Below are 21,540 nucleotides of genomic sequence, written 5' to 3' on the forward strand. Positions count from 1 at the left end.
AGATTGGAAGCAGAGAGAAAAGTATGTCATCACAAACAAGAGATGATGAACATCTCAACAAAGGCAGAGGCAGTAAAGAACACTAAACAGCCACAGAGTGCTGATGATAAGCCAGGCAGTAAATACATTTGGTCATTTAATACTCACGACTCAAACAAAGACGAGGTGGAGAGAGGAGGATCAGAACTCAATTTAACAGTGAGAGGGCTTCGTGACTGACTGTGAGCAGAGAGACAGGGAGAGAAGAGTCAAAGCCAACTTCAGATGTCTAGACTGGATGGATAATGCTGCCTCCAGGTTTGGATGTTACCTGCTGAGATCAGTTTCAGGTAAGGTGTGACAGAGACTTTTTTCAAGAGTAGGTGTCCAGCAAGTAGCTAAACAGATGACGCTGCCACTGTGGAGGTAAATAAGGGATGAAGTTGGAGATTCGTGTCCACAAGAGGTAGAGATTCATACTGACTACAATGCAGAAGATATTATAGTATAGAAAATATTATAATCCTTGACCATTTGCTCCTAGTAGAAGATGGTACTTGAAACCATGAGTGTAGATAAAGTTACCAGGGAGAGGAACTCAATTAGGATATTGGAGGATGCCAACATTTAAAGATTGGGTGGCGGAAGAAGAGTGTGTGAAGATTCATTTTGATATTTGGCAAAACTAATACAATTATGTAAAGCTTAAAAATAAAATAAAATTAATTTAAAAAATTAAAAAAAAAAAAAAAAAGGAAAATTGGTAGAAGGGTTCAGAAGTGTCTGGAGACCCAGGAGTGGGTAGTGTCATGGAAACCAAGGGAGTGGAAAATTTCAATAAAGAGAGAGAATACCAAATGCAACAAAAGTGATCCAGTGAGATAAGAACTGAAAATCCCCACTGGGTTTGGCAATTAGGTGGTCACTGATGTCCCTAATGAGAACAGGCTTGGTGGTAAGGTGGCGGGATAGGGGAGTGGGGACAGAAACCAGCAGGCGGTCTTCTGAGGTGTGGGTGGGTAATGAGAAGGTAGAAAATGCAAGAGAAGAAAGAGAAAACCTGGATGGTTACTACTGGGTAGGCCAAAAAGTTCATTTGGGTTTTCTGCAACATCTTATGGAAAAATCTGAACAGTAGCCCCATGGGCAGGGCTCTGGAGGGATCAGATAAGTATCACTGGTGCAGTAGAGTAAACTGGCCTAGTTGTCAGGAGAGAAATTTTGCAACATGCAACCAGAGCTACAGCACTTTTTATTTCTTCATCTGCTGTGACATTTATACCACAAGGAAAAACTCTTGCCTGGCAAAACAAATATAATCGTTTCAAAGATGTTTATTTATAGCATTATTTATATTAATTTTTAAAAACACATAGTTTTGTTCAGGACATAATCCAATCCTGAACAAAAAGGGGAAAGAAAATGGGACACCTTACTATGAAACTACAGTAACCAAAACAGTATGGTGTCAGTACAAAGACAGACTTATAGATCAATGGAACAGGATAAAAAATGCAGAAATACACCCACGAGCTATGGCCAATTAATCTACGACAAAGAAAGCAAAAATATACAATGGAGAAAAGACAGTCTCTTCAATAAGTGGTGCTGGGAAACTGGACAGCTATGTGTAAAAGACTGATATTAGAACATTCTCTGACACCATGTGCAAAAATAAACTCAAAATGAATTAAAGATCTAAATGTAGGACCAAACTCTATAAAACTCCCAGAGGAAAACAGAGGCAGAACACTCTCTGACATAAATCACACCAATATCCTTTTAGATCCACCTCCTAGAGAAATGCAAATAAAAGCAAAAATAAATAAATGAGACCTATTTAAACTTAAAAGCTTTTGTGTAGCTATCAGATCAGATCAGTCGCTCAGTCGTGTCCAACTCTTTGCGACCCCATGAATTGCAGCACGCCAGGCCTCCCTGTCCATCACCAACTCCCGGAGTTCATCAGACTCACGTCCATCGAGTCAGTGATGCCATCCAGCCATCTCATCCTCTGTCGTCCCCTTCTCCTCCTGCCCCCAATCCCTCCCAGCATCAGAGTCTTTTCCAATGAGTCAACTCTTCACATGAGGTGGCCAAAGTACTGGAGTTTCAGCTTTAGCATCATTCCTTCCAAAGAAATCCCAGGGCTGATCTCCTTCAGAATGGACTGGTTGGATCTCCTTGCAGTCCAAGGGACTCTCAAGAGTCTTCTCCATCACCACAGTTCAAAAGCATCAATTCTTCAGCGCTCAGCCTTCTTCACAGTCCAACTCTCACATCCATACATGACCACAGGAAAAACCATAGCCTTGACTAGACGGACCTTTGTTGGCAAAGTAATGTCTCTGCTTTTCAATATGCTATCTAGGTTGGTCATAACTTTCCTTCCCAGGAGTAAGCATCTTTTAATTTCATGGCTGCAGTCACCCCACTCCAGTACTCTTCCCTGGAAAATCCCATGGACGGAGGAGCCTGGTAGGCTGCAGTCCACGGGGTTGCTAGGAGTCGGACACGACTGAGCGACTTCACTTGCACTTTTCACTTTCATGCATTGGAGGAGGAAATGGCAAGCCACTCCAGTGTCCTTGCCTGGAGAATCCCAGGGACAGGGGAGCCTGGTGGGCTGCCATCTCTGGGGTCGCAGAGAGTCAGACATGACTGAAGCGACTTAGCAGCAGCAGCAGCAGCAGCAGTCACCATCTGCAGTGATTTTGGAGCCCAGAAAAATAAAATCTGACACTGTTTCCACTGTTTCCCCATCTATTTCCCATGAAGTGATGGGACCGGATGCCATGATCTTCGTTTTCTGAATGTTGAGCTTTAAGCCAACTTTTTCACTCTCCACTTTCACTTTCATCAAGAGGCTTTTTATTTCCTCTTCACTTTCTGCCATAAGGTGGTGTCATCTGCATATCTGAGGTGATTGATATTTCTCCCGGCAATCTTGATTCCAGCTTGTGTTTCTTCCAGTCCAGCGTTTCTCATGATGTACTCTGCATATAAGTTAAATAAACAGGGTGACAATATACAGCCTTGACGAACTCCTTTTCCTATTTGGAACCAGTCTGCTGTTCCATGTCCAGTTCTAACTGTTGCTTCCTGACCTGTGTACAAATTTCTCAAGAGGCAGATCAGGTGGTCTGGTATTCCCATCTCTTTCAGAATTTTCCACAGTTTATTGTGATCCACAGAGTCAAAGGCTTTGGCATAGTCAATAAAGCAGAAATAGATGCTTTTCTGGAAAAGTAACCACAAACAGAACAAAAAGACAACTCACAGAATGGAGAAAATATTTGCAAAGTAACCAACAAAGGATTAATCTCCAAAATTTACAGAAAGTTCATACAGATCTCTACCCCCCCAAAAAAGGAAAACGCAATCAAAAACTCGGCAGAAGATTCTAAATAGGTATTTCTCCAAACAAAGCATACAGACGGCCAAAAACATATGCTCAACATGACTAATTATTGGATAAATGCAAATCAAAACTACAATGAGGTTATCACCTCACACTGGTCAGTACGGCCATCATCAAAAAGTCTACAAACAATAAATTATATTCCACATGTAAGTGATTGTATGTGATATCTACAAAGCACATGCTATCAGGTATGTATGGAGTCTAAAGAAAGGGACACAAATGAACTTACACACAAAACAGAAACAGAGTCACAGGCTTAGAAAACAAACTTACTGTTACCTAAAGGGGAAAGGTAGTGGCGGGGGAGGGATAAATTCGGAGGTTCAGATTAGTATATATACTCTACTATATATAAAATAGATAATCAACAATGATCTACTGCATAGCACAGGGAACTCTACACATACTCCATAAAAACCTATACGGGAAAAGCATCTGAAAAAGAACAGGTCTATGGATACATAAAACTAAAAAAATGAAATACGAAGAAAAAGTTAATGTAAAAAGAGAAAATGGGACACTATACAGCTTCTAAAAATGACAAATTGTAGCCTTAACTTTCTCAAAGTTTAGAAATGACTCAGAAGTAAGGCAAATGGTAAGAAGTCATGTTTATACGGCAGCTTTCCTGTTCAGTAACCTCAGTTAATAATTCAAAACCATCATGAGCATGTCTACCTAACAAAAAGAATGTGAGTGCCGTGGGGCAAGGATGTGGTATTTTTGAAAATAGCATGCCCAGTGTCCTTGAAGTGTACTCTATCAAGGCTAATTAAAACCCCATTATTCCTCTCCATGGCTTTCAGATTTGCAACATCATGAACGCGCCTTCAGAGGACTTTTTTGCATTCCAGGTAAGTCATTTTTCATTTGCTATCTTAGTTACTTGGTATTTTTCCCCGCAAGGAGGATTAGAATACATTAAAATCTATCCACGTTATTGGGAAGCAATCTCAATAAAGTGAAAATGTGAGTACAAAAAAGTCATGTGCCAATGGAAGTGGGGAGAGAATTAATTTGGTAAATGCCAAGGTTCCATTTGATTTTAAGGTTTATAGCCTTTGCTTTCTGGCCTCAGGACCTTTGCTTATGCAGTTCTCTCTCTCACTACCATCTCTCTCACTACCATCTCTTGACCCTTCAATGACAGACTCAATGCTATGAAACTTTTATGAAGTTTTATTCTACTTCCCCTGGCTGAGTATCATTTCTGTCTCCTTAAGATGATCACAGAATCTTGTTTAGTATTCCATTTGATGTTGTCTGTGTGTCTTTTTAAAAAAATGTTTGTGAAGGGCATGATCTGGGCCAGCCATTGGCACAATGCTACGCTGGCTACAGAGGTGCACCAGACAGGCATGGTCTGTGTTTGCCAGGAGCTCATGACCTCATGGGGAGAGAGACATGTGGAGTGCTGGCCAGGACAACGGTAGAGGAGGGAATCTCAGGGGGGCCTGAGTTCATCCAGAAGGAATCAAGGACTGTGTCCTTGAGAAATTACATTTGAGCAGTAAAAAATGGAGAGAGGATTGCAGGAAAGAGAAGGCTTGTGGAAGGCAGAGTAGACCAATGAGCCTGAGGGGAGAGTGGCAGGAGGAAATTCTAGAGAGGGAGACAGAGGCCAGGTCACACAGGGCCTGGAAGTCCATGCCAAGGAGTTTGTCTTTCTCACTCCATTTCCCTTACCTCGTATTTTATGCTCCTTCCTTGCCTTTTAGACTAATTCTTCTTGGCAAAATATTGGCTTCCTTAGGTCAAAGGTTGTGGCTCATCTTTCTTAACATCTTCAGTTGCAGGTGCCCTGTCAATATTTTGAGTTTAGCATTCTAGATATACAGAAAACAAATCATGAGTGGTCAGAAAATAATGAAGAAGGAAATAAAAATGACTCATATAAATATTAGTGGCTTATGTGTTTACTCCTTAAAGAACATTATGAAAGACCTTAGGGAGAATATCCTTCCAAGGTTAAAACTGTATGTCTTGTGTTGTGATGTTGATCATATCAGTATGACAAGGCAGGTTGTTGCTGAGAGTTGCTACCATGATTATAACCAAAAGAGAGCTTGGTCTTTACCCAAGTCATCTGATTACAGCTTACTCATATTCATAAGTCAAGTCTGATCTTGTTTTTAGATCATAGTCTTCTATCTCCACAAAGTAGCTCAAGTGATGTTTTTAAAAAAACTTCTCTACCCTTCTCCTGGCCAGCACTCCACATGTCTCTCTCCTCATGAGATCATGAGCTCCTGGCAAACATAGACCATGCTCGTCCAAATAACTTCTCTCCTTAAAAATCTTTAATGCTTTTTAAACTCAAAACTTCCAGGCCCTGTGTGACCTGGCCTCTGTCTCCCTCTCTAGAATTTCCTCCTGCCACTCTCCCCTCAGGCTCATTGGTCTACTCTGCCTTCCACAAGCCTTCTCTTTCCTGCAATCCTCTCTCCATTTTTTACTGCTCAAATGTAATTTCTCAAGGACACATTCCTTGATTCCTTCTGGATGAACTCAGGCCCCCCTGAGATTCCCTTCTCTACCCTTCTCCTGGCCAGCACTCCACATGTCTCTCTCCCCATGAGATCATGAGCTCCTGGCAAACACAGACCATGCCTGTCCAAATAACTTCTCTCCTTAAAAATCTTTAATGCTTTCCCATTTCACTCTTGATAAAATCTGCCTCCTTATCAGGGCCTTCTGAGGGAAGGGACTCCCCCAAGGTGAGGAAGAGAGTGGGGAGGAAGGCAGGCCTTAAACTCAAGTTTCCTGACTGACAGCCCTGCGCCCTTTGGACTATGTTCTTCATCCCTATGGGGTCACTCTCCTACCAGGTGATACCAGTGTCACAGAAATAATAATAACCATCATCTTGCCACCTTCAAAACCTTGGAACCTCTGAGCTGGAAGACTCTCCAACTCCAGGAAAGCTTTCTTGACTTCCTTCCCTTCCCTGGTTCCCACAGACCCTGAGAGAATTTCCTGCATGCCATCTGATGGTCTCCTTACCTTCCAGATGATGGGCAACTTGAGAACAACACCTGTGCCTTACTTGCCTTGGTTTCCTCAGATTCTAGCTCTTGCACGTTGTAAAACATTTGATAAATCTGTAATGAATCAGTGGGAAAAGAGCCTAGAAAGTATCTAGTCTAGTTATTCCCATTTTTATAGATGATGGAAGTGAGGATCAAATAGGAAATGACTCATAAAGAGCACCTTCTAATTGACCAAGAAATCTCACCTCTATTTTCTCATTTGTCCCATGAGGCATAGACTCTTACGACTGTCCCCGTATAGATGAGAAAATTGAGGCCCATGGAGATAAAATGACATGCCAAAAGGAACACAGACAGGCAGATAGGCAGTCAAAAGGTGCAGGTTAAATCTACTTGATGAGTTCAAAGTTACAAGTATCACCAGGGCCCCTGCCAAGCCAGTCCTCCACAGTCAGCTCCTGTGTCTGAAAGGGAAATACTGCCTCCCTGTACTGTCTGTGGGCATCCTTAGAGCCAGCAACACACAACTCACTGCCTGGCACATAACGGCCCTGATATCTTAGGAATGAAAATGGTATTGCTATTTGGCTTATGGAGCTCCCACCAGATGGGCAAAACTGTTCATGGCGTTTGGTGACTAAAACCAGGCGTAACCCAGCAAGGTCTAACCTGCCAACCCCTCGGCCAAGCAGGGTCACAACACAGCATGAAATCCATCATGGATGTCTCTGTAGCCTGGTACCCGGGCAACTTATTCTGGCTCTTCTCTTGCAGAAAGAGCCTCTGGATGAGTCTGGATGGGTGATTAAAAATGTCCTTTCTATGCCAATTGTGAACAAGAAGGAGGAAATTGTTGGGGTGGCCACGTTTTACAATCGCAAAGATGGAAAACCCTTTGATGAAATGGATGAGACCCTCATGGAGGTATGGTTTTTAAGGAGGCTTCTGGACGTGGGATTCAGAGGTGACTCTGGATGTGGGACTTCCAGAGCCACGTGGCGGGGACCTAGCATGCTGCTGTCCCAGCCCAGCAGGGATGGGGGCTCACCTCGTACATACTTTCCTGATCCGATGTTTTTGTTTGACTGTCCTCCTGCACTGCCTCTGTTGTCAAAGAAATCTATATTCCCTTCTTTAAAAATTAACAAACTTTACCTTTTAGAGAAGCTTTAGGTTCACAGCAAAGTTGAGCAGAAAGCACAGAGTTCATTTATGTCCTCTGTCCCCACATGGGGACAACACATTCCCTTTTTGTGAAGCTGTTATGCATGAGGACGATGCTTTGTGCTAGAGCTTTACTCAAAGTGTATTCTCATCCATCATTTTATCTTATCCTCATGGCATCCCTTTGAGGAGGCCAGCACACAGCTAACCACACCTGTTTTATAGCTGAGAAGATAGAGGCTTAGAGAGTCTTGCCCCAGGTTACAGAGAAAGGACCAGACCAGAATGTTCTCCCTCTGATTCTTCCTTTCTTTCCTTTCAGTCTTTGGCCCAGTTCCTGGGCTGGTCTGTCTTAAATCCTGACACTTATGAGTTGATGAACAAACTTGAAAACAGGAAGGATATTTTCCAAGACATGGTGAAATACCACGTGAAGTGTGACAATGAAGAAATCCAGACAATCTTGGTGGGTAGTGGTTTTCCCGTTTCTCCTCAAGAAAAGGCTGTTCTGGGAACAGCTATCCCTCCCAGGGTTCAGTTCAGTTCAGTCACTCAGTCATGTCTGACTTTTTGCAACCCCATGAACCACAGCATGCCAGGCCTCCCTGTCCATCACCAACTCCCAGAGTCCACCCAAACCCAAGTCCATTGAGTCAGTGATGCCATCCAACCATCTTATCCTCTGTTGTCCCCTTCTCCTCCTGCCCTCAATCTTCCCCAGCATCAGGGTCTTTTCAAATGAGTCAGCTCTTCACATCAGGTGGCCAAAGTATTGGAATTTCAGCTTCAACATCAGTCCTTCCAATGAACATCCAGGACTGATCTCCTTTAGGAAGGACTGGTTGGATCTCCTTGCAGTCCAAGGGACTCTCAAGTTACCTCAGTCTTAAAACCATGCCTTGGCTTAACAGCTCTAGAAACTCCATTTTCCTCTGTGCTCAGGGCTGACTTGGTTGGTACTAGAGATGGAGTCACCAACCACAATTCCCACTCTGAGAGGAAGCTCTATCTGACAGACCAATGGACAATGGTCAGTTGCTCAGAGCCTCCCTCCGTGAGGTCAGCTAACCGCACCTATTTTATAGCTGAGAAGGTGGGGGCTCAGAGAGTCTTGCTCTAAATTACAGAGACAGGATCAGACCTGCTTAGGAGGTCAAACTTTCTGAGCAAAGAAATAGTTCAGAGGGTAGCGTCAGATGTTGGCAGGAAGCCATCACATAGTTTCATCGCTATAGAGTATATCTGGTATTTCATACCTGTCATGCTTACAATAGCCCAGTAAGATGGGCACAGTAAGGATTTTCACCCTATTGTAGACATGAAGAAATTGAGGCCTAGAAGGGGAAAGGAAGTTATCCCCAAATCACACAGCTCACTAAATAGTTCTCATTTAACATTTATCAGGATAATGAGCAAATTATCACTGTTATGAAAGGGCTTCCTTGGAAGGTAGGGAGCACCCTGTCATGGGAAATATTGCAACACAGGCTGGATGATCACATATCAAGGATGCTATAGAGGAGAATCCTACGTGGGTGGGAAATAGGATGACAGGCTTTCCAAGATATGTGAGAATCAGTGATCTACCATTCCTGGAATTTTGGACTCAAAAAGATCAAGATTTTAGAAAGAAACTGAATTAACCAAAGAGCATTAGATATGATACCCAGCTGAGTTCCCAAGACTTGTTGGGTTTATGCACTGCACAAGTTGAAAAAATACAAGCCAATGTGTTCAGAGGGCATTTCTGAACTAGAGTGGGTCGCCTTTCCCTTCTCCAGGAGATCTTCCCAACCCAGGGATCAAACCCAGGTCTCCCGCATTGCAGGTAGATTCTATACCAGCTGAGACACAAGGGAAGCCCTATGGAGGCATAGTGAACCAGTTAAAAGTAGGTAGACTGTGCTCTAGATCAAGAAATCTGGAACAAGTTATTGGGTCCAGGTTCCTCTCCCCCTGTAACACAGGGAAAACAGGACCAGAGGGGAAGGAACTTGGCTCAAGTCACATAGTAAGAGGAAAAGCCAGGGCCATGAGCAAGACCTCCAGGCTCCCAGTTAGTAATAAAAACAGTAAGAATGTCAACAGCATTATTTAACCCTAGCACTCACTATATACTGAGCACTGCTCTCAGTGATTTACATGCATTATTTCAATTTCATATACATTTTTTTAAATGACTTTGGATAATCTAATTTTAATCTGCCAGTTAAGTACTTTTAGTATCCCCATTTTGCAGATGAGGAATGGGGGATCCAATTGGTAGAGCTTGAATTTGCACGCAGGACTCCATGACTCCAAATCCCATGACCTTGAATTACTTGTCAATAAACGCTGAATGGGAGCCTCTCTGAGTTGGTAGCTCTGTTGCAAGAACTTTGGAGGAAGAAGAAAAAAGGAAATGGAAAAGTAGAGACATACTTTGACCTCAGATATAGTAAACTAATGTTTTTCTCTGCTCTTTCGGGCCCTGGCAGAAAACCAGAGAGGTGTATGGGAAGGAGCCGTGGGAATGCGAGGAAGAAGAACTGGCTGAGATCCTGGTGAGCTGGGCAGCAGCGCCGGTCCTGACCTGTTGCAAGCACAGGGCGTGCGTGCCCCAAGCATGTGTGGGGAGCATCTCTGCCAAGTGTGGCCCTTGCCACTCTGCTCTGATCCTTCCAGCAGACTCAGATCAGGGACAGGGCTGGTGGGGGGTGGGGTGAGGGAGGGACCAAGGGATTCCTCATGTGCTCCAGTCACTTGACTCCATGTTTCATACAGCAAGGAGAGCTGCCAGATGCAGACAAATATGAAATTAATAAATTCCACTTCAGCGACCTGCCCCTGACGGAACTGGAGCTGGTGAAATGTGGAATTCAGATGTACTATGAGCTCAAAGTGGTGGATAAATTTCACATTCCTCAGGAGGTGAGGTTGAAACAAACCTTTGGTTTCCCTTTTTTTCCCTTCCTTTCTTGCTTAAAAAACAAAACAAAACAAAAAAAACCTCAATCTGTAAACTGCCTTAGAAAGAGTGTACTCTCAGTTTTTAAGATTTAAAGCATTAGTCACATCACACAGATGAGTCATTTACCAGAAAAGAGACACATGGTTCTTCTGAGCTGTGATGTTTCTCAAGGTAGGTTCTGAGGCACTGAGTTCTGAAGGTTGTGGATAAAAGTGATGCCAAAAAAAAAAGTTCCTACAGTTCAACAGGGTGGGAAATGTGTGTTAAATCCATTTAGACAGGGCTTTTTCCCCTGCAGGATTCCTTAGGTGTGCTGTGCATCTAGAGGCATGGGGATGGACAGAAAAGGTGGAGCTGGGGGTGTACTGTGTGCAGAATTTCCCAGACTTCTTTGATTAAAGCAGCAGTCCTAACTGTGCTTTAAACCACATCAGTATCACCTGAAAATGGATCAATGCCAGCACGGGTCCACCAACACCCACACATACACCCTCTTTCTCCCCCTCCTCTCTCCACTGTCTGTGAGGAATCAGAAGTTGTTTTAACAAGACCTTCCCATATCCCACAGCGATGCAGATATGCACTCAAGTTTGAGAACCACTGATCTCAACACACCTTTGGTTTTCTCTCCTACACTTCCTCCAAGCTTCTCCCAGGGCCTTGTTTCATAACCACGTCCATTGTCATAGTATCCAGCCGTCTGAAAGTGCTCTCACAGTCTTAGTGCACCTATTGCTCCTCCCACTGTGGTCCGGCGTGGGGACCGGAACACTGAGGGGCTCGGCCAGGCAGGCCCCCCTGCCCGCCCCAGTGCGGTGCTGCTGCCTTACAGTGTGCCGTGTGTGTGTTCGCAGGCCCTGGTGCGGTTCATGTATTCCCTGAGTAAGGGCTACCGCAGGATCACCTACCACAACTGGCGGCACGGCTTCAACGTGGGGCAGACCATGTTCTCCTTGCTGGTGGTACGAGAACAGGGGGACCCAGCGGCGTGGTGAGAGGGACCTCGGGCTGCTAGGGGCTCCCGCTACCCTGGGCACCTCAGTGCAGCTCACCAGGCAGCAGCGGCATCATTCTTCTATTTATTGCCTTTTTAAAAAATAGACAACAAGAGTACATGCTTAGCATAAATGAATTCCAAGAAGCGAGAAGTATGTAAAATAAAAAGTGAAAGAAAGGCAGCATTCTACTCCCACCCCCAAGCCAGTATTTGGAGAAAACCATGGCACAGCTCCTTCCAGGTTTCCCTCCAGAAGCATCGAGAGATTTGTTCACACACACATACACAAAATTTATTTTATTTATAACCAATTAAACAATATGATTCTATAATATGCTTTTTTATTTGAAACTATATAAATATATCAATCATGTTTTCCTATATATATATTTTATTGTGGTAAAACATATATAACCTAAAATTTACCATTTTTAGGTGCATAATTCAGTGGCATCAAGGACATTCACAGTATTGTGCAACCATCACTACTCTCCATCTCTAGAACTTTTCCAACTTCCCAGACACCCTGTTTCCATTAAACAACAGTAATACAACTCCCTATTTCCTCAGTCTCCAGCTCCTGGGAGCCAGCATTCTACTTTTTCAGTCTCTATGAATTCCCTTTCTTATAGGTACCTCACCTAAGTAGAATCATACAGTATTTGTCCTTTTGTGTCTGATCAATTTCACTTAGCATAATGTCTTCAAGGCTTATCCATAATCTAATTTTATGACTTCATAGTATTTTGCATTGTTTAAGTAGATAACACTTTCTTTACCTAGCTCCCCTATTCAGAGAAGGCAATGGCAACTCATTCCAGTACTCTTGCCTAGACAACCCCATGGACGGAGGAGCCTGGTAGGCTGCGGTCCATGGGGTTGCTAAGAGTCGAACAGGACTGAGCATCTTCACTTTCACTTTTCACTTTCATGCATTGGAGAAGGAAATGGCAACCCACTCCAGTGTTCTTGCCTGGAGAAGTCCAGGGACGGGGGAGCCTCGTGGGCTGCCGTCTATGGAGTTGCACAGAGTTGGACACGACTGAAGCAACTTAGCAGCAGCAGCAGCAGCAGCTCCCTTGTGAGGATTGCTTTTGATCTTTCACTATTACAAACAATGCTATTATGTCCTTGGATGGACATACCAATGTGTATATGTGTGAGTCATTTTGTCTCAGAAGTTTTGGAGGTTTTATATTTCATTTAAAAGTGTTTTCCCATCCAGGTCACAACACAAATCTCTGCCCTTGCCCAGTGTCCCCATCCTCATTCCTTTCCCTCGTGTCTGGAGTGGTCAGGCCAGAGAAAGCACTGGGGCCTGGGGGCAGGAATTCTAGCCAGGCTGCCTCTGAAGATGAAAAACATACCGCTTAGAAGTGATTTATTTCTTAGAGTCACAAGTCAGCGGCACCTCCTCAGGGCTCTTTCCACCCTTGACTCCAATACCCGGCACAAACAAGGAGTTAAGTGAGGACAGCCAGGGAAAAATTCTTCTGAGCTGTGTTTGAACCAGTAGACCAGGTTTGGAAGGTTTGTTTTACCAGTCTGGACATGTTCCAACACCGTCTAAATCCTCAAAGTCCAGGGCTGTCTGTTTCTCAACAATCATCCAGTCTGACACCCTCCACTTTAAGGCCCAGAGGGAGGTGGGACCAGCTAAGGTGACTCGGGAGTAAAACGACCCCCCATCACCTCTGCCTGGACTGTCCCAGTGCTAGCACAGAAAGTCCCATATCCCACATCTCAGTCCTGGCAAACGTCTGGTCATCCTGTGGCACCAGGGGTTGAGCCAAGATCAGACCTGTGTTTCCAAGCACCAGGCCCTCCCCCTTACTCTTGCTCTCTCAGTCCTGCTTCCAAGCCCCCCACAAAAGGAGTGAGTAGCATCTCTGACTGCCCTTCCAGACCGGAAAGCTGAAGCGATACTTCACAGACCTGGAGGCCTTGGCCATGGTCACCGCCGCCTTCTGCCATGACATTGACCACAGAGGCACTAACAATCTCTACCAGATGAAGTGAGTCAGCCCTTACTGGCCCTTCTCTCTACCTCCTGCCTCTGGGATTGATTACCTAGATCTGAATGGGTCTTAGACAGACTCACTTGCCATGGGGAATTCCCACGGTCCACAGCTTCCCACTTCCTCCTATCCTTTGGTTCTGGGTAAACTCCTGTGATAGAATAATGAAGCTCAAATATGTCCACACCCCAGTGCCTGGGGCCTGGGGATATATTGCCTTACATTCAAAAGAAACTTCATAAACATGATTAAGGATGTTGAAATATAGGGATTATCTTGGGTTATCCAAGTGGGCCCCAAATAGTTAGAAGGGTCCTTGTAAGAAGGAGGTAGGAACTCAGGGAGGACAGAAGATGCTACACTGTTGGCTTTGAAGATGCAGGATAAGTCACAAGCCAAGGAATTAGGGGCCTCTAGAAGCTAGAAAAGGCAAGGAAACAGTCTCCTCTAGAACCTCCAGAAGGAAAACAGCTCTTCAGACCATTTTAGACTTCTAAACTCCAGAGCTGAAAGACACTAAATTTTTCTTGTTTTAAGCCATTTAAGTTTGTGGTGATTTTTAAGAGCAGCAACAGGAAACTAATAAACTTTCTCACTCTGCTCCTTCCTCTCCTACTGAACTAATTTAAGCCAAGATGTTAGTAACTGCTAACGATTCATTTATTCACCTTGGGTTTATAATGCACAAAAGGCCAGCATGGTAGGCCCTATGTTAGGCAAAGGAGGTTCCATGGTGAACAAACCAGACACAGTCCCTGACTTCACAGAGCTTATATCCTAGTCTCTGAAGTAGGGGCCAGGAACCATGGTCTTGGGAGACCCTCATGACCACCACGTGGACTGGCAGAGCAGGGACTAGTGTCGTACCCAGGCTCTGCCCAGGGCCCACAGACTGTAAGTCATGCTTCTGTGAGTCTTCTCAGTTTCTGCCTGCTGCTCCAAGGTTAGAGATTATGTTTACATTTTACCTTGTAGAAGGCGAAGTACTGATCTCAGTGCTTGGCACACAACAAGGGCTCAGCAAATATTTATTGAATAAAGACGTGAATAAATACGTTGCTTGTGGGAATCCAGTGACTTCTCAGAATCAGGTTTGGAAGATCTGGGGCTCGGCGATCTTTAAAGCACTAGCCCAGTGCCAGTGTCCATGGATGGCTATGGGGATGGGTCTGTAAAACTGCACATGGCATTGTGTTTGTGTCTTTTTCTGGGGATAAGGGTCCACACTTCTAGGGAGGCCATGTCCCCAAAGAGGCCCAGAATTAGTTATGGAGAAAGTTAAAGTATGAGAGCCAGGACACCTGCTATCTAGTCCTATTTCTCACGGTCGTACTGTGTGACAAGTCCCTTCTTATTCTTGCACTTCAACCTATCTGCCTGCAGAATTAGGAGGTGACAGGAATGGATGATGCCTTTAACCTTCATCTCTGCCATTCCATGTTAATCTTCTCTGTGTGTCTCTTTCTCTCCCATTCAGATCCCAGAACCCACTGGCCAAGCTCCATGGGTCCTCCATCTTGGAAAGACACCACTTGGAGTTTGGTAAAACACTGTTGAGAGATGAGGTAGGATGAGAGCCCTCTGCATTGGCTTTGGGGCCTGAGAATGAGTCCCCATCTCACAAGAAGCCTGAGTGTAGCCAGGCATTGGCCTGGACTGTCTCTCTGGTCACCTGGGGCAGCCATCAGGAATTGAATGACTTTACTGCCAGCATCACTTCTCTCTTCTCTCCTTCTCACATCACTTCTATCCCTCCATTTTCTCTTTAGAGCCTAAATATCTTTCAGAACCTCAATCGCAGGCAGCACGAGCATGCAATCCACATGATGGACATCGCGATCATTGCTACAGACCTTGCCTTGTATTTCAAGTTGGTATTTCTTCTCATTTTAAGAATAAAAATGATTAGGGAATTCCCTGCCAGTCCAGTGGTTAAGACTTGGGGATTTTACTGCCATGGGGCCAGGTTCTATCCCTAGCAGGGTAAATAAGATCCTGCAAGCTGTAAGGCATGGACAAACAAAAAAGAATACTGATTATTATAAAAATAATGAACACCACAGTTCTAATTGATTTAGTGAGTATTCTGTGCCAGGTACCGCACTTGCGCTATGGATGCATCCATTCTCACTACAGCTCTGAGTTAGTCTTACCCTGTTATACAGATGGGGAAACTGAGATCAGGGGAAGATAAGCTAAGATCAGATAATAAACCCATAGTAGAGTCTGAGTTAGAACCTAGGTCTTCACTCCCAGGCATTGGTTCTTTTTAAAAGTTACCTTTCTTTTTAAAAGTTACACTGCCATAATTAGCCTCTGAAACAACCAACATTAGAAGGCCAGGGGTTGCCTTATTCTAATATGTGCTCCTTTAACAAACTGGTGTGTTTTGTAGGAAAAGGACGATGTTCCAAAAGATCGTGGATCAGTCTAAGACATACGAGACTCAGCAGGAGTGGACACAGTACATGATGCTGGATCAGACACGGAAGGAAATTGTCATGTGAGTTGAGACAAGACTTAAACCCTGATTCCCTTAAGCCCAGGGTCAAAAGGCAAGATGCTATCCTGACAGGCCTCTCCGTCTTCAAGAGAGCCCTGCAAAACTTTTCATTCTGGAGGCCTCTGACACACAAAACAAAGAAGTTATGCCAAAACAGCACTGCAAAAATGATATGTTTACTCTTCATTCTAGCACAAAAATACAAGACAGTTATCTGTGGCTCAGTAAGTAAAGAATCTGTCTCCAATACAGGAGACCACCTGTAATGCAGGAGACATGGGCTCAATCCCTGCATGGGGAAGATACCTTGGAGAAGAAAATGGCAACCCACTCCAGTATTCTTGCCTGGAAAATCCCATGGACAGGGGAGCCAGGTGGGCTACAGTCCATGGGGTTGCAAAGGGTCAGACACGAGTGAGTGACTAAGAATGTATGCATGCATGCATACCTCTCTGTATACAAAAAGTACAAGATTTGAAGTAATTCTATGCTAAAATGCAGAATTTTGGTGGTAAAGTGATATAACTTTTGGTGATAAAGTTTTTGATAAAACACAGAGCATTAAACCAATTATGGTTTGAGTGATAGCTAAGTGTTACTCAGAATATATGGGCTTAATCTCTTTAGTGTTCCCTTATACATGGCAAAAGCAGGCATGCAATTCACAAGTTAGTTCCCTGGTTTGTGTGACATTCATAGTGCTTTGTTGGCATGAGGTCTGGTAATGCAACGCAAAGCTTTCTGGTGAATATCTTCTTTTAGTTTCTCAGTATGCTTCCTTGATTCACCTCAGTTGATGATGGGGTTAGAAATGCAAATTTGAGTCTTTTCATGACTATGTGGCGCAAGCCAATGGGTCCCCTGGCTTCCCTATGACAGGTCCTGGGTGATATTAAAGGAGACAATGCCTGACCCAGGACCCAGAGAACTGTTGTTTGTTTATCCCTAGATGCTTCTGCAGAGGTGAGGTTTAATCAAGTCACGAATTTCGCAAATCCAGAGAAGAGACAGCTGCTGGGACAGGCTCAGGGAAGATGGGGCCGGTTGTCTTTCCCTCAGCTGTGAAGTTGTCCAACCAAGCCTCCCCAAAGGTCCTCCCACCCTGAGGAGCAGTGTGACCTGTGCCCACTGAACAATGAGTCATGCTCTAGTGATAGCTGCTCCCAGGCAGACCAGGAGTTGCTCCACAATGTTTCAAAAATGGTGCTGCAGAAGGGCTGAATGAGTGGAAAGAACCCTAAGTTCTTGGACAGGGGGACTTATTACAAAGTTGTCTGTTCTCCCTATTTAGTTATTTATTTAAAGTGATTCCAAAGAAAATATCAACTTTATTTTGTGGAGAATTAGGAAGCCAATTCCAAAATCCTTATGAGAATTAAGTATGAAAAAGAGCCAGAAAATTCTGAGGAAAAAAGGAAATAATAGGGGCCAGCAGAACTGAAGATAGCTCAGTCCTAGGTATGAGCAGGAGAGGTCAGTAGACAGACTCAAAAGACAATGCCTGTGCTAAAAGTAGATTTTCTGCCAGTGGAGAAGGATAATTTCATAAATGGTGTTGGGCCCATGAGGTGATCTGATGGATTTTTTTTTTCCCTCAAGACCAGCAAGCAGTTCTCCAGTGCTCAGTGAACACTGACAGGCTGTCCTACAAATTTAACTCAAATCTCACACTATCTACCTGGAGATAGCGGCAGACCCCACAGACTAAGGGCTCAGCCTCACAAGACTGGCTTCCTTTCAGATGAAGCCAGTCCGGGTTGCCTGTGCTTCTGATTGCTCAGCTATAAACTGGAAGTTGCTGTGAACTCCTCCTTGGGTTTGATTAATTTGTTAGCATGGCCCACAGAACTCAGAGAAGCATTTACTTACATTATTAGTTTAGTATAAGGATTATTACAAAAGAACAGCCAAAGAGGTACATAAGGTAAAGGCCAGAAGGGTCCTGAATGCAGGGGCTTCCATTACTACAGAACTGGGGTGTGCTCATCCACGCTGATGCTTATTAAATCTTTGTTCAATAGTTTTTACAAAGCTTAATCTGCAGCTCCCCCCACCCCTTTCCCAGAGGCCAGCAGTTGGGCTGAAAGTCCGTCCCTCTATTCCATTGGTCTTTCAGGTAGGCTTGACCCCATCTAGGGACCCTACCCTCAGTCACTCTAAGTCACTTCATTAGCATAGCCCCAAAGGGGGCTTCTTGGGAAGGACAAGACTCTTGTATCACTAGGGAAATCTCAAGGGTTTTAGGAGCTCTGTGTGAGGAATCAGGGACAAAGAGGAAATATAGTTCAGATTCTGCCATACGTGGTCACAGAGGCAGACCCCTATTTCACTCCTATAGCAAATAAATTCAAGATGAATCAAGGATTTTAAAATAATGAGAAAATAAACTAATAATATGGAGAGAGGAAAAAAGCTTGGGAGAATTGAAAAGAGTAAGCTTTTCTAAGTGTGACATAAAATTCAAAAGTCGTAAAGAGACTGATAAATTTGACTAATGAAACTTTAGAGATTTCTGGACAACACCCACAAGAACTCAGAGCTAAAGTAAGAATTTAAATGGTACACCGGGGGGAAATATGTGTAATGCTTCTGACAGAAGAAGAGCTAGTTTCCTCAGTCGTGTTAATATAATTCAAGAAAAAGACTAATCCCACAGAAAAATGAGCAAAAGGCGTGAGCAAACATTTCCCAGAAAAGGAATTACAGTGGGATGTAAACATATGAAAAGATGACCTTAGCCACAGTGAGACAAATGAAAAATAAAACTACTTTGGGATATAACTGTTCATCCCTCCTATCGGCAAAGATGAAGTGCTTGCTAACACGTGGTGTTGGGCAGAGTGAGGGGCAACAGGCAACCCTATTCACTGTGCTGGGAATGTAAATAGGCGCAGTTTTGTTTCTTTGATTTTCAATGTTGGCTTATACTTTTTTACCCTGACCACCCAGGGCCATGGCAGTGAAAGCGCCAAGTCCTAACCCCCGGATGGCCAGGTAACTCTCCAAGAGGTGCAGTTTTACGAAGGGCAATGCCTATCAAAATTGAAACCAGCCATACTCTTTGGCCCAGGAAATCCCAGATCCAGGATTTACCCTACAGAATTTCTCCCACCTGTGCTACAAGAAGTATGCATAGAGTTATTCATTGCAACATTACTTGTAACCACAAAAAATATTGAAAAAAACTTAAAAGACCATCATGGGGGACCAGGTTAAATACAATATATTATTTACACACAGTGCGGTGTCATGCAGTTTACAAAGATATGACATGAAAGGTTTCCAAAAAAATAAATAAATAAAGCCAGAAGCAAGACTTCTTGAATCATGGTAAAAGCCAACGTAGTCTTAAGCGGAAGCTCTTGCAAAGCCTTCCAAGACAAATACAGGCTTAGATGGTCTCAAGGGAATCCGTATTTTCTCTCTTTACATTATCTTCTGGAGAAAGTGCAGTAAGTGAGGCATGGTCAGTTCCTCATTCTTATCCCATGTGACAAAATAAAGACAAATTTGCCCTTTCTTGAAGTCTATAGTGTGAAGACCCCTGGGGCATCAAACAGAAGGACAATAAATATTGGTGTTTTCAAAGCTCCTTTTAATCATGGCGTTATAAACCCAAGGGAGGGCTTTGGACCTTCCCTGTCTTATATATTTATTTTGTTAGGGCGTTAGAAGTGGAAAGCTTTGTCCTTTGATTGTACAGTGGGGCAGCAGAAGCTGAGCATCTCTTATTTAGCACTCTACTTCCTTCAGAGAATGAACCTCATTCTCTGCTGTTAGGGATGTGGGATGGCCCCCTGCTATCAGGGCCATCAAAAAGGTAGCAGTACTTGATTTCATCCATGCTTCTGTCTGTCTATCCATCAATCTATCTAGTCTACCTACATACCTATCCATCTATTAGTAGCTCTGCCTTTCTTAGAATTAAGAATAAAAAATAAGGTGGGTGTCAGCAGAATGCATTCTAATAACATGCTTATATGAAATGAAAAATAAGGGTCAGATTCTTTCTGAAACAAGTCTTATTTTCAGGCTTCAGTTGACAATAAAAGACTGGCATTTCCAATTGTTACATGGCAGATATTTCCAGAAATAAATGAATCAAACTTGAAGGTTCAAAGTTTTGATGAAAATGTTGCTAAATGTTGTGATAAGATAAAAGCACTTTATAAAAAATACAGCACTGGGAGGGGGAGGGATAAATTGGGAGTTTGGGATGACATATATACACTACCATATTAAAAATAGATAACCAGCAAGGACATACTGTGCAGCACAGGGAACTCTGCTCACTCTTCTGTAATAACCTAAATGGGAAAAGAATTTGGAAAAAGAATAGACACATGCATAACTGAATCACTTGCTGTACACTTGAAGCTAATGCAACATTGTTAATCAAATTGCTCCAATATAAAAAAAAAAGTCAAAAAATATAAAACTGGAAGATATATTAAAGTGAATAGTGTTTTAATTGACTTAACATATTCTGAGTGTCTTGGGTTAACCAAAGTGCCACAGAGAAAGTGTCTGGGGTACAATTAATAGTCATATGAGGAATCTTAGTCAAATCTTTATGGCACAATTCCCGGAAACTGAGGAAGTGAATGACTCTAATGTTTGCTTTAGACAAACTTAAAGGAGAATCTGATTAAACTGTCAACTGATAATGTGGAAGAATTTAAAGAATGGAATGATGTTGTAACAAAACTTTTTCCATTCCCAGGGTTTCTAAATGTTGCATCTAATTAGTCTTGCAGTATGAAATATTCACTAATTCATTTTTGGCCATGTCACATGGCTTAGGTCCTCAACTAGGGATTGAACTCTCCCCTTGGCAGTGAAAGCTCAGAGTTCTAACCACTAGACTGCAGGGAATTCCCCATGCATTAACTGATTAAAAAAAAAAAAAAGTCCCATCCTCTCTATCAATAGATGAACTTCCAAAAATATTTGAGTTTTTAATAATTTCTAAAAAACAGGTAATATAGTTTATTGTATTGGTTAATCATGTAATAATAGTAATTCAATCCAGAACAAAAATTTTCTATACTTGGAGATCTATGGTCAAAGACGACAATATTTAGTTACATATTTTAATTAATGGACATATTTGGTTAAAAATCAGTATGCAAAAGTGATCAACACATTTCATATATATATTTGAATATCTGTGATATATATACAGTTATACACATATATAGATATACATACACACATACACACAAATATAAAACCTTAGGATAAACTCTGTAGGGGAAGTTAACTGGAAATACATGTTTATGGAGAAAAAAAGAATGCAAAGTTCCAGACTTTTGTTTTTAATTGAAGCATAGTTGATGTACAATATTATGTAACTTTTAGGTGTATAATATGGTGATTCACAATTTTTAAAGGTTATACTCCATTTATAGTTATTATAAAATATTGGCTATATTCTGTGCTGTACAATACATCCATGTAGCATATTTTATACATAGCAGTTTGTGTCTCTTAATTTCTTATATTGTTATTCCCC

The 21,540-nt window shown here is 42.9% G+C and overlaps 1 protein-coding gene across 2 annotated transcripts in view; it reads left to right on the top strand.

Annotated features, from left to right (window-relative positions):
- PDE6A (phosphodiesterase 6A) overlaps positions 1-21,540 on the top strand; it is a 124,848-nt gene that overhangs the window by 84,766 nt on the left and 18,542 nt on the right. For both annotated transcript variants that reach the window (XM_027545981.1, XM_027545980.1), the window contains exons 8-17: positions 4,210-4,257; positions 7,168-7,317; positions 7,880-8,023; positions 10,035-10,100; positions 10,321-10,467; positions 11,362-11,469; positions 13,410-13,519; positions 15,000-15,087; positions 15,292-15,392; positions 15,918-16,025. In XM_027545981.1, coding sequence (XP_027401782.1) covers positions 4,210-4,257; positions 7,168-7,317; positions 7,880-8,023; positions 10,035-10,100; positions 10,321-10,467; positions 11,362-11,469; positions 13,410-13,519; positions 15,000-15,087; positions 15,292-15,392; positions 15,918-16,025 — 1,070 coding nt within the window. The remainder of the gene's footprint in view (positions 1-4,209; positions 4,258-7,167; positions 7,318-7,879; positions 8,024-10,034; positions 10,101-10,320; positions 10,468-11,361; positions 11,470-13,409; positions 13,520-14,999; positions 15,088-15,291; positions 15,393-15,917; positions 16,026-21,540) is intronic.

This window comes from Bos indicus x Bos taurus, chromosome 7 (genome assembly GCF_003369695.1).
Source record: "Bos indicus x Bos taurus breed Angus x Brahman F1 hybrid chromosome 7, Bos_hybrid_MaternalHap_v2.0, whole genome shotgun sequence".
NCBI classification, from domain to species: Eukaryota; Metazoa; Chordata; class Mammalia; order Artiodactyla; family Bovidae; genus Bos; species Bos indicus x Bos taurus.